This window comes from Anarhichas minor, unplaced genomic scaffold (genome assembly GCF_050575085.1).
Source record: "Anarhichas minor isolate MPS153535 unplaced genomic scaffold, ASM5057508v1 ptg000023l, whole genome shotgun sequence".
In the NCBI taxonomy this organism is placed as follows: domain Eukaryota; kingdom Metazoa; phylum Chordata; class Actinopteri; order Perciformes; family Anarhichadidae; genus Anarhichas; species Anarhichas minor.
Window position 1 is genome coordinate 6,762,501 of NW_027466469.1, and position 13,521 is coordinate 6,776,021.

General features: G+C 40.1%; 1 protein-coding gene across 2 annotated transcripts in view; it reads right to left on the reverse strand.

Annotated features, from left to right (window-relative positions):
• Positions 1-13,521, reverse strand: part of sypl2a (synaptophysin-like 2a) — a 31,081-nt gene that overhangs the window by 2,163 nt on the left and 15,397 nt on the right. The window contains exons 3-6 of one of the 2 annotated variants that reach the window (XR_012955831.1): positions 6,895-7,013; positions 5,164-5,362; positions 3,099-3,278; positions 2,286-2,747 (exon numbers count right to left, since the gene is read on the reverse strand). Coding sequence is in view for 1 of the 2 variants with exons in the window: in XM_076096757.1 (XP_075952872.1) it covers positions 3,099-3,278; positions 5,164-5,362; positions 6,895-7,013 (498 nt within the window). In the remaining variant the exon portion in view is untranslated. The remainder of the gene's footprint in view (positions 1-2,285; positions 2,748-3,098; positions 3,279-5,163; positions 5,363-6,894; positions 7,014-13,521) is intronic. The other variant, XM_076096757.1, reaches the window with a different exon arrangement.

Here is a 13,521-nt window from a genome sequence, read left to right on the forward strand (position 1 = left end):
TTAAATGCTGTTTTACAGTAAAGTGAGTTTTCTGAATTTACGAAATTGTTCCATCATTTGACTTTACCCACTTGGTCATTATGTCCACATTACCATTGATTATGTATCAAAACCATCATTGTGGAAATATTTTGAAAAAGCAACAATTTTGTTGTCATATTGACAGAGGTATTTGGTAAAAAATATGGTGAGATTAGATTTTCTCCACACAGCCCAGCCCGAATGAGACTTTAATTATTCATGATGTTGTGTGTTCCAGTTCAGTCGCACCATAAGCTCTGAAGGGTTCCTCTGCATATATTAGCATAGCTGCTGCTGGTAACACTAGAAAACACACTGAGGTTTCAATACTGGTGACTTTAAAGAAGGCTTAAAAATAGGTTTGACCTGTACATCAACTCCTACACTTTCATTTGAAATGTTATAGTTAACTGTACACTGCTGAAGCAAACTGTGGAACAATCCCAGCAATGGAAGGGAATGTGTGCCATGTGGTGTTTCTATTTGAAACACCAGGCTGTACTCTGCCACCAGAGCACTCATATACAATAATAATCTACCATCAGCCATAGTGATACTACACCACCACCACCACCGTTAACAGACAAAGTAGTGGTGCTGAGCATCCCACTCTAAGCATGGAACAGATGTTCTCCTAATAAAAAGCATGCCCCTATGTTTCAGTGTGAGTTTAAAACAATTAAATGAAATAAAATATTAATTTTAGTTGCTTTTTCAACTTATTAAAAAGGCTGACAAATCTGCACAATTCAATGCAGGAAAAAAAAAATACTGTGGTGTCCATTTACTCAACTACTGTGTCAAAGTAGTTGTACTTTACTTGTATATTTCTACTTCTCCTCCACTACATCAGAGGTAAATATTGTACTTTTCACTCCACTATATTTGTCTGACAGCTTTAGTTACTTTTCAGATGACAGTTTTTCATCTCCTTCCTGTCCAGGTAAAACCAGATGTGTTGGTGATAAAGGAACACTTCATCCTTCAGTTTATGTGTTCGAAGATGAATGTTTGTGATAAACTGAATGATGAAGTTTTTCTTTATGTGTTGATGTTCAATGTTTGTGATGAACTGAAGGATGAAGTGTTCCTTTATGTGTTGATGTTCAATGTTTGTGATAAACTGAAGGATGAAGTTTCTTTATTTGTTGATGAATGTTTGTGATAAACTGAAGGATGAAGTGTTCCTTCATGTGTTGAGAAAATACTCCTACGTCTTCAGCTAAATAAATTCTTTAAAAAGCTTCTTTGATCAGTTGGAAAATACATCGTCACAAACCTGAAAACAGGCCGTTTTTCTTTTTAGAGATACATGGTTCTCACAGGAGAGAGACTCTACAAACATATGACGATCTTATAGAATATGATGCATTGATGTAGATTAAACTATCCAAACAGATATAAAGGAGTTACAATGTAACATACATATTAATGCAGCAGGAATATTAACCCAGACACATCAGATATAATAGAAAAACACTTTACTGCACAATATGTTTACTTTAGGATTATTTTCCGTGTGGTATTAGTATTTTTACTGCAGCATTACTTTCAGGTTCACGTAAAGCTCCGAGCTGAAGGTTTAAAATGATATTTTTTACTTAAATTAAACAATTATCTTCATGTCATCTACTTTTTCAAACACATTACACCAGCAGGTTATCATATGTTTTCTATTCATTGCTTTTGTAAATGGCCATGATGATGTATCCAAAGCAATTATCTTTGTAAAACTGGCCATTCTGCATACATGTTGAGGTACTGAACTATGATTGATGATATTAAATGTGATACAAGAAGACAGTCTAAAGCAAGAAGCCAACAATTTGCATCGTATTTTAAAGACAATTAATGAATATAATAAAGTTTTATGGTTAAAAACCCATTTTTTCAATGTAAAGCTCAGTTTTCTTGTTTTGTACAGCTGTGTGGATGGAGTGATCACGTCCAGGACTAAATCTGTCCCACGATGCTGTAAACTGTTCTACTTTTTGAAGATCTTGTTGTCAAAAGTTCGGCTGGAATGTGCAGACATGCATGTCCAGTTTAAATCCTGGAGCAGACAGGATGAGTTAGAAAAGTTTTCTAAAAGACAGTTTCCGCTACAGCAGAGGTCCCCAACCTTTTTTGCACCACGGACCGGTTTTATGTAAGACAATATTTTCACGGACCGGCCTTCAAGGTGTGGCGGAAAAACATGACGAAATAAAATGATACGATCGGCATGAAAACAAATCTAAAATGCATAAATAAATACAACTCACAATAACGCTGAATCAGTGGGAGCCCTGAGCTTGTTTCTCTGCAACGAGACGGTCCCATCTGGGGGTAATGGGAGACAATGACACCCGAAGTGTGTTCCTTATGTCCAGTCTACTCCGTAATTTTGTTTTGATTGCCGTCACTGCAGAAAATCCCGCTTCACAAAGAGGATGTTGGAAATGGAAGCAGGGTTTTCAGTGCTTTAGTGGCGATCTCAGGATACTCAGCCTTGATTTTAATCCAAAACACCAGCAGAGTTGTTGTCTCAAACATATTTTTAAGGCCACCGTCATTTACAATCTCCAGCAGCTGATCTTTCTCCATCGCCACATATTCTGCACAGTGGGCTTGGCGCATCAGAATTACTCCTGATATTTAATCAGACTCCTGATATTGTCTGTTAAATGAAGCTTTCATTTTCTTGGAAGTTGTAGGCTCTTCTTCTCTCCTTAGTGGCCTTTCCCCTTTGCAAAGAAGCAGTTATTTACTAATTTTCGCTAGTTTGCAGGCTTAATCTTTGAGGTAACGTATCACGTGACCAAGACAAGCGTCTTGACATGTGTCAAGAGGAACAGGCGGATGAAATTGTGAGAGAATCCGGTCATTTTTCAAAATAAAACTTCTTTCAGACTCTGATAATCAATAAAACGGAAATAATATAATATTTATTCTTTCTGTGCGGCCCGGTACCAAATGATCCCGGTGGTTGGGGACCACTGCTCTATAGGACCAACATGGCCACTCTGAGAATTTGGGATTTCTTCAGAAGGAAGTAATAAGGTCTGTAGCTGCTGCACTACTTTACCGTGACTTACCACAGAGGCATTGAGGCGGCCCATGGAAGGGAACTGTCCGGGCTCACAGATGTCCTTGCATAACTCGGTCGTGACTAGTTGCACTGGGTTAGTGGCCCATTTGACATCAGTCAGGCCTTTGCCCCAGGCTGAGGAGGACACAAGCCACAGGAAGGCAAAGGCAGCAGTCACCAACAGGTCCTGGCAGGAGAACACACACACACACACACACACACACACACACACACACACACACACACACACACACACACACACACACACACACACACACACACACACACACACACACACACACACACACACACACACACACACACACACACACACACACACACACACACACACTGAGAAAGTCCACACTTCCTGTTGAAGGTAACCTTATCTTCTACATAAAATGAGTACACTCTCTATTCTAGAACAAAAAACACTTCATAGTTTTTAGAAGTTATTTGCTGTTTATTGTGTCATTTTTAATTAAAAACATGCACAGATGTTTTGGCTACTGCATGTTTGGTTGTCTCTGGGTCCGTGCTCTCACACATCAGAGTAACCTTTCTCAATTTCTCCATGTAGCGCTGTGAGCCAAAGGGAGGCACCAGGATGCTATGTGGAGTTCACAATGTATAAATGTTGCTGCTCAGGTGTTTTGCAGAAACAGCCTGGAAACGTTAGAGCAAGAGGTGGATCGTCCTCCTTGGAAATGGAAACGTAGTAGTGGGGACATGGCCTTAGGCTGCGATCAGGCTAGAGCTCTGCATTTTTAAAAAACGCAGCCCTGCTGTTCATATTAAATGGGGCAGCTGTGTCATCACCGCAGTTGACCCGGGTTTAGTTTCTAGTGCTGGGCAGGTTAACGCGTTATTATTGCGTTAACGCATTCATTAATTGACGCAGACAATTATTTTATCGCGTGTTAAGGCATTTTTTTTATTTTGAAAGTCCGTGGAGGAAGTCTTCAGCAGACTACGTTGATGCAGCGTGTGAGAGAAGTATAGATAAACAAAAGCAAGACAAGTTAACAGATGCTACAGAGAAGTGGATACAAACTGCAGCCGGTTAGAATACATGGCGTTACAACGTGCACCAGCTGTTGCTCTCTGGAGACTACTGGACATCGCTGCGGTCAACTCAGCAGACACTTACATGTTACATGTTATATGTTGCACCTATATGCTGAAATTCACGGTAAACGCACAGGTCGGGAGCGAGCGAAGGACTTTTAAAGTTAGCGGAAAGATTAACGTCAGACAACATCCGGTTTCTTCAGACGAACATCCGGTTTTCAGAATAAGATGCCAACAAAGTATGAATTATATTCACATTAAGTATAAAACATACTACCTGCATCTTGTGAGTTAAAAGGAAAATATACATATGATAAAAGAATGATATATTAGAAATATGATCACTACTGTGTAAAGGGAATACTGCTGTTAAGAACCTTATTTGTTTAAAGTGTTTGCAAACCAAATGTTATTGCCCTTTTGTTCATATAGCAGTACTTCTAAAATAAAAGTGCGCAATACACTACTTTTGAATTCATTATTGAACTTTGCCATAACAATGCGATTAATCGCAAAAAAGCCATGCGATTAATCGCGATTAAATATTTTAATCGTTGCCCACTAGTTTTAACACAATCATTAAGCTAAGCACTGCATTAGCCAATCACATATGTTCAAGCCCACAATCCAGGTAGATTAGTTTGTAAATTGATTGCCATATTTCTACTGTTAACCTTGCAATAGTCACTTAAGACAAAAGACTGCTGCCCTGATACAATCCGGTATATCTACTATCTGTCTAGCATTTGAGAAGCCTTAAAATTAACAAAACTGGAGATTAGATTGTATTTCAAGTCTCACTGGAGCCTTTAATAATATGCCTCCACCACAGTGTTCTGACACAAGGCAGATTTTGGTCTGAATGGCAGAGATGTTAAAAAAAAAAAAGAAAAAAAAAAAGAAGACACCCCTTTTCTCCTCATACCTCAGGCTGGTGTGTGTGTGGATGGGGTTAGTAGGTAAGAAGACAGCTCACTGACGACCACAGGACGTGTACTCACCACGATGGGACCACGGCTGGTCTGGCGGTAGACGTTCTGGTAGCCAAGGTACAGGATCAGTGTGGCGGTGCAATAAAGGAACCCAAACACGCCGACGCACACAAAGAACTCTGCTGAGGACGAGAAGTCGCCCTGCAGGAAGGTGACATTGGATAGAGTGCTGTTGCACAACGGTATCTTATACGGGTACGCTGGCAACCTGCAGGGAGGAGGAGAGAGGGAAAAGGAGCTTTCAGCAGTCGCTCTGATGACTCCTCTTTACGCTCTAGTTGTGTGATTTCAGAGAAAACAAGTCCTCACCTGGGTTACTCTTCTATCCAAGGAAGGCAAGAAGGGAGAACATGAAAGGGTTAAGCCAGACTTTCTTTTGTGTCACAAAGGCCCCGTGCACAATTTAAACAGAACTTTAAACTCTTGAGCTGAGATCAGCTTCATCATAAAGACATTTCACATTGATAAGGACATTGTCTTCCGACAACTATTACCATTTACCATGATATTAAAAAATGTGTTCGGTAAGAGGGATCCCTTGTCTAATTGTCGAAGTGACATTAATCACACTGCACTACAAGATAATGAGAAGTAAAACTAAAACTACAAAAACCAATATATACGGTATTGGTTAGTGAGAGGACACTTTGGACTACAAGGAAGTGTTGGTCCTCCAAGAAATGCTATACGTTATAGACTTAGTTATAGGTAAATAAATAGCAGCCTGGATAATGCGTATTACTGGCTGCTTTGATCAAATTGCACTGGACTGGACATACTCTGCGCAATCAATGTCAGAAAGAAATATAAAGCAGGCTGCCACCGTGGGAACAGAAAGGAACGATCTCTGGTCTAATGTTATGGTGCTGAACAGAAATCTACTTCAGAGTAACTTAAAATGGATTTTTAATCATTTGCTGCTTTAATATTGTACGGTCAGCAACAAGACCTCACTCCCTTCATGTGTCAGTGCCGCAGATTCTACACCTGCTCTCCCCAGATGTCACATTTAGAATTTGACCTTAATGCAGTCCTTTAGTAAATAAGAACAAATGCACCGTTACTGTTTAATGAAACTGCAGCAGTCCTTAAATACCCTCTAAATAGCAGCAGCACACGTTCCGTTTCTGCTGACTGCTCATGGAGGATGTCTTGTGACAAATGATACAGTCGTATCATGACATCCTTTAACAAAAGTGTGTTGTTCAAATTCATCATTACGAGCAAGCTGTAAAAACTAACAAGAGTGACTGATTGTTTTCTCCTCTAAGAATTGCATGCACATCATAGAACACAGTTTATTGCACTGAACATCATTTATACGGGCCTGCATGCATTTGCTGATATGTTACTATTTGAGAGATATTTTTATTGTGATATTGATCCCAACTGCATGGCCCAGTCCTTTTTGAAAGTGTATCTCAATGCAGCTGCCCAGCAATGGCTGCTCCCACTAGTTACCAGCAGCATTTAGACTGACGTCAGAGGACTTCTGCAGTCATGTGACAACATAAACATACAGAAATGTCATTGCAAGTTAAGTAGTGTGTATTCAGCTATATCGAGACAAAGAAGCCAGCAAAAGGAGAAACAGGGGAGGATGGTGGTTTAACCTGCAGTCAGGTTAAGCCATACTGCCACCAGATGATGGCAGTATTCCACAGCTGTCTGGTTGGATAACTGAAAGAGGTGGTGTTACTGAAACAATCTGCATGGGAGCGCTCTAGTCTCCTACAGTACCTGAATGGGTAGCCAAACACAGGCTGTACAGGGTGATCCAGGACTCCTGGACATTTGACTGTTAAGTGGGTTGTCCCAAGGTAACCTCCAGTGGTGGCAAAGGCAAAGATGGTGAAGACCTGTAGAGGCAGACAAAGATGTGAGGGTAAGAGGTCTTAAACGTTTGTTAAATGGACTGCAGTCTCAAGCCATCAGGCTTTTGGTTTTCAAAAGAAATCAAACCTGATTTTGCTGCTTTAATGAAGAAAAATTCATATACATTGATACAATCTTAATAAAAGTTTCTAATGAAATTAAATGAATAACAATCCTCCACCTGACACTGTGAAACACTGCCGGTGGTGGACCAGACACACAGACCAGTTTGACATCCAGTGATATCCATTTATAATAAAGTCTACATATCTGTAAAGATAGAAACTTTTAAACCTTTAGGGATCAGAGGTCAGCTCCTACATTCAGTATAAAGTTGATATAATGATGCCTTCTCCCTTCTCAGAAGCATACCCAGAGGTAACAGATGCATTCTGAAACAACTCCCTTTCCCACACAGGAAGCTCCCTCCCTGTTGCTTACGAAGCTGAAATCTTTATGAAGCTGAACGACGACACAATGAGCTTCAACCAGTCTAGCTTTCACAGAAGTCCATCGTACACAGTAGATAGACAGAAAGTGAATACTATACTGGTATTCTTTAAAAGATAGGCTGGTGATTATTTTTCTTCATCCATTGAAAAGAATGAATGTATTGAAACTAAATTATTTCCTCCTGATTCAATAACTAATCATTTCAGAAACTGGATCACCATCATTACAACTGTCTGATTTATTGGACATTTCGTGCTATATCATGGACATAAGCAGGGGCATTCTGAAGAAAGTACACACACATACCCGTTCTTCAGGCTGATCTCAACATACATAAACACATATTGTAGCTATGCCACTTCTCATACATACACTCCCTTGGTGTTTTTCATAATTCGCTGCATTACAACCTGCCATTAAAATGGATTTATATTTGGATTTGATGTAAATAAAAATTTGCGAGGTGAAATTAAAGAAAAACAACTAAAAAAGTGAAAAGTGATGTGTGCATACGTATTTACCTCTTTTGCTATAGAGCCCTCAATAAGATCTGGTGCTACCAATTACCTTCAGGAGTCACACAATTAGTTAAATTAAGTCTACCTGTGTGCAAACCAAGTGCCACATGATCTAACAGAGCATCATCAAATCCATTATTACAAAACCCACGGACCAGACCAGGACCATTAATCAGAGAGGCAACAAAGAGACCAAAGATGACCCTGAAGGAGCTGCAGAGATCTGTATCTGTCAAAATATGTAATTATATATTTGGGAGCAGTTTTAAAAGATGCATGTCTACAGAAGGAACAATAAACCACAGAAAGGGTAAGGAAGTCAGGACGTGTTTTGTTTTTGATGGGATTTGTTCACAATGAGAACAATATGACTAGTGTTCCTGAAGAGAAACTGATCAGTAACCTAAATGTTGATTCATTGATGCTTTCCCCCTTTTTAAATGTTGAAATTAAGTGCAAAGTGGAACAGTACTTAAACGGATAATTAGACAGAAGATGAAGAGAACTCATTCATGCCTTTATCTGAAGAAGGGTTAACTATTGCAAAGGAGTTTTGTCTGGTCGGCCCAAAAAGACCATAGATAACTGGAGCATATTGAAACCATGGCAGGTCTCTCATATCTTTAGGGGACAGAATCAAACCTGTCCCGTTGACTAACTTTATTCAATTTGGAGCAATTCATTGCTACTACAACTGCCTAAAACTGTAATTCAGTGAGTTATTTCTTCTACTAGAATTTACATTTTTTTTAATTTGAATGCATTTCTTGGCCTTACATAAAGTACTTGGATTAGCTGCTGTGAGCGAAAGGAGCCATACAAATAAACTGGGTTTGCTTATTGAAGATGCTTAAAAGAAACACAAAAAACGCTGAACCATTTCAGAAGATTCTTATTGTGGTAGACACTTTCCTTTTTTCCTGCGTGTGTCAGGTGAATGATAATTCTAATGCAGCACCGAGAAGACAACGCTGATGTTGGGGGTTGTTACTGCATGAGAATGAATGTCAGCAGAAAGCAAGAATAACAAGCTGACATGTTCCACTACGCTGACAGAGAGCAGACCCCAGCAGGAAGAATGGAAGCAGAGAGGAACCCAGACCGTTTCCTCTGACCCTCACCAGGGACTGACTGTGCAGAATCACCGGGACGCCACACCAGGGTTTTGCCAGACAATCTACTGCTGTGCGGCACAAACTGCAGTCAGGAGTTTCAATTCCTGAGCAAAACAGTCTAATTTCTCACACAGGCGGTGAAGTAAGCAGCAACGTTTGACACAATTGGAACAGCCTCTCTTGAGCAACCCATGCTGGAACTTGGGCCAGGCTGGAAGATGTTTTGTTGACCCATCCATCCCTGACCTCCTCCCTATGCAGACTGTATCTCTCTTAATACTACTTCTGCTTACTTCCTCCTTTCCTCCAGCCAGAACTACGACCACCTAGAGCGTCGTAGTTTGACACGATATGGCCGCTGACCAAGCTACCGTGTTTGATGAGTTGGGAGTGAGGGAGAGTGACAGCGAGAGGGGAAAAGAAGGTGGACTATAGCACGCAATGTTTCTGTTATTAATAACTTACTGAACTCGATTTGGTAACCTGCCGACTCAAACCCTGACGTTATCAAGTAAGCTTACCAAACGCGACTTGCGCATTACAATACTGTAATCTAATTCTACAAATAGTATAATACTTTAATATTAACGTAGCCGGATCTGCAGACACTGCAGACACTGTGCAGAAATGCAGGGTTTAAACAGAATGAATAGAAATGCAAAAAAAAGCTGCAGGCCATTCTGATTTAGAATGTCAACGTTATGAATGAAGCTTACAGCCCGGCCCTGGGAAGAGACAGAGGTCTCAACTAAGGCAGGGAGTGCCTTGTTCAGGTACTATGTTTGAGTAGAAGTTGACTACAATGTTGTTGAGATCCTGACTAATGCTAATCTCTCTATTTATAAAGGCAAGACATCACGTGCTAAAATAGATACACACACTGGGAACAGAGCAGGGCAGAGTTTCACACATTATAGACATGCCACCATCATGAAACTGATATGTGGAAAGAAAATAAGTCAAGTGTTTCATTGGGATGGAATAGTTATGGGAAACACCTTTATTTACTTAGCTTTCTAAACATAGTCAAGCCTCAGTAAAGTAATAAATAAAAATACAATCCTGAACATCGAAGTAACCATAACATAAGGTGGGAGTGATTTTACCTCCTCATGACCGCGACATCTATCATGTGTATGACACTCTTTACTGCTGACAACTACTTCTGCATACTAAATGCACATTTGTCACTCTGAATTGAATCGTTAATAAGAGAATATCTTGGTGGGATTGGTGGATTACATCATTGGAATATGTTTTATTTATTAACAATGAGCGATTTGCTGTGGTTTATGACCGGCCAGGATTACTTGCGTTTCATTGTTAAATACCACTCAAACCATTGCCGTTGGTGCATATTCCTGAAGTAAGGACGATCCTAAAGTGTTCAAAATGATTTGCTGAACGGATAGTTACATGGCTGGATTATTTGGAAGAGATTGGTAAATTATATTGACAGTTGAATGACTTCTTTTCCTCTCTGTCTGCCTGTCTTGTATGGTGGACAGTAGTGCTCCAGTATACCGGTTTTAATTTCCCGTATGATGTGAACTTTTCACACAGTCATACCGGTGCATAGCCGAAACAACTGCTGTCACTCTTCAACAGGCAGCAAAATATATTGTTCGCCGCTAAGAAGGCTACAGTCTGAGCTAGTTGTCTTAACTGTATTGAGAGAGACCCCTAATCTTGGTTATAACAACAATTAATAACCCACAACTAACGCTCTTTAACAGGGCAAAACACCACGACACAACAGTTTGTGACAAATAAACAATTTGTAACACTAATAATTGTACATTTATAAAATTTCACCACCGAACGTCATGCTGGGTACAGCTCGCTCGCTAGCCCAACAGTCTGTTAACAGCGAGAGGCTCAGTCTCTACAGTAACGTTACATTAAAGAACAGAAAAGAGCAATGCAGGATGAACAAAGACAGACCGGAGATGCACCGATAGAGTCTGTGCCCAAGAGAAGAGCTGGGTCTGCTGTTTGGAAGTGTTTTGGTTTCAAAAAAATCGACGTTTTGCGAGTTTGTCGAGCCACTGTTGTTGCAGCTGGTGATAACACGAGTGATAACACGTCATTGGGACTTTCAATGCTGCAGAAATTTTTCTGTACCCTTCGCCAGATCTGTGCCTCGATACAATTCTGTCTCGGAGGTCTACAGATAATTCCTTGGACTTCATGGCTTGGTTTATGCTCTGATATGCACTGTCAACTGTGGTACCTTATATAGACAGGTGTGTGCCTTTCTAAATCATGTCCAATCAACTGAATTTAGCACAAGTGGACTCCAATCAAGTTGTAGAAACATCTCAAGGATGATCAGTGGAAACAGGATGCACCCGAGCTAAATTTTGAGTGTCATGGCAAAGGCTGTGAATACTTACAGTTGTGTGAAAAAGTGTTTGCCCCCTTCCTGATTTCTTATTTTTTTTGCATGTTTGTCACACTTAAATGGGAATAAACAAGGCGAAGTTTGAGTCACTAACTAAAGTAGTTTATTTTCCACATATCGAAATCAGACACACATTTCTTAAGATGCTTTATCAATTTTAAAAGGTAATGCTTAGTTAAATTAGAGCACAGTAATATGTGGTATGTTTATGTAATTAATTTTTGAAATTGGACTTGATGTATTCAATGCCTTTTCTGTTCAAAAGGAAACAATGGTTTAACTATTGACGAGCGTAAAACATGAGAGCTGTAACTGCTGGCTTCTGTCTCCTTTCTTTATCACATTGCAAAATGGCTTTACAAATTAGCATATCTGTACCCCCCTACAGACATTTATATGCAGAATTATGTATATATACACGTGTATACACACACACATGTATAGGTACATATACTGTATTATTTACCTGTATACGTGTGTATATGTATATATATGTATATATGTGTATATACAGTTGTGTTAAAAAGTGTTTGCCCACTTCCTGATTTCTTATTTTTTTGCATGTTTGTCACACTTAAATGTTTCAGATCATCAAGTTTTTAAATGAAGGTTTTTATTATTAAGGGGAAAAAAATCCAAACCTACATGGCCCTGTGTGAAAAAGTGATTGCCCCCCCCTGTTAAAACATAAATTAACTGTGGTTTATCACATCTTTGGAAAGCTGAGTTCAATTTCTCTAGCCACACCCAGGCCTGATTACTGCCACACCTGTTCTCAATCAAGAAATCACTTAAATAGGACCTGCCTGACAAAGTGAGGTAGACCAAAAGATCCTCAAAAGCTAGACATCATGCTGCGATCCAAAGAAATTCAGGAACAAATGAGAAACAAAGTAATTGAGATCTATCAGTCTGGAAAAGGTTACAAAGCCATTTCTAAAGCTTTGGGACTCCAGCGAACCACAGTGAGAGCCATTATCCACAAATGGCGAAAACATGGAACAGTGGTGAACCTTCCCAGGAGTGGCCGGCCGACCAAAATTACCCCAAGAGCGCAGCGACGACTCATCCAAGAGGTCACAAAAGACCCCAGAACAACATCCAAAGAACTGCAGGCCTCACTTGCCTCACTTAAGGTCAGTGTTCATGACTCCACCATAAGAAAGAGACTGGGCAAAAATGGCCTGCATGGCAGAGTTCCAAGACGAAAACCACTGCTGAGCAAAAAGAACATAAAGGCTCGTCTCAGTTTTGCCAGAAAACATCTTGATGATCCCCAAGACTTTTGGGAAAATACTCTGTGGACTGACGAGACAAAAGTAGAACTTTTTGGAAGGTGTATGTCCCATTACATCTGGCGTAAAAGTAACACGGCATTTCAGAAAAGGAACATCATACCAACAGTAAAATATGGTGGTGGTAGTGTGATGGTCTGGGGCTGTTTTGCTGCTTCAGGACCTGGAAGACTTGCTGTGGTAAATGGAACCATGAATTCCGCTGTCTACCAAAAAATCCTGCAGGAGAATGTCCGGCCATCTGTTCGTGACCTCAAGCTGAAGCGCACTTGGGTTCTGCAGCAGGACAATGATCCAAAACACACCAGCAAGTCCACCTCTGAATGGCTTAAGAAAAACAAAATGAAGACTTTGGAGTGGCCTAGTCAAAGTCCCGACCTGAATCCGATTGAGATGCTGTGGCATGACCTTAAAAAGGCGGTTCATGCTCGAAAACCCTCCAATGTGGCTGAATTACAACAATTCTGCAAAGATGAGTGGGCCAAAATTCCTCTACAGCACTGTAGAAGACTCATTGCCAGTTATCGCAAACATTTAAGTGTGACAAACATGCAAAAAAATACGAAATCAGGAAGGGGGCAAACACTTTTTCACACAACTGTATGTACATGTTTTGTTTTCGTTCTTTATTTTTAATAGATTTGCAAACATTTTCAAAAAACAGTTTTCACTTTGTCATTATGGGTTGTTGTGTATAGAATGTTGAG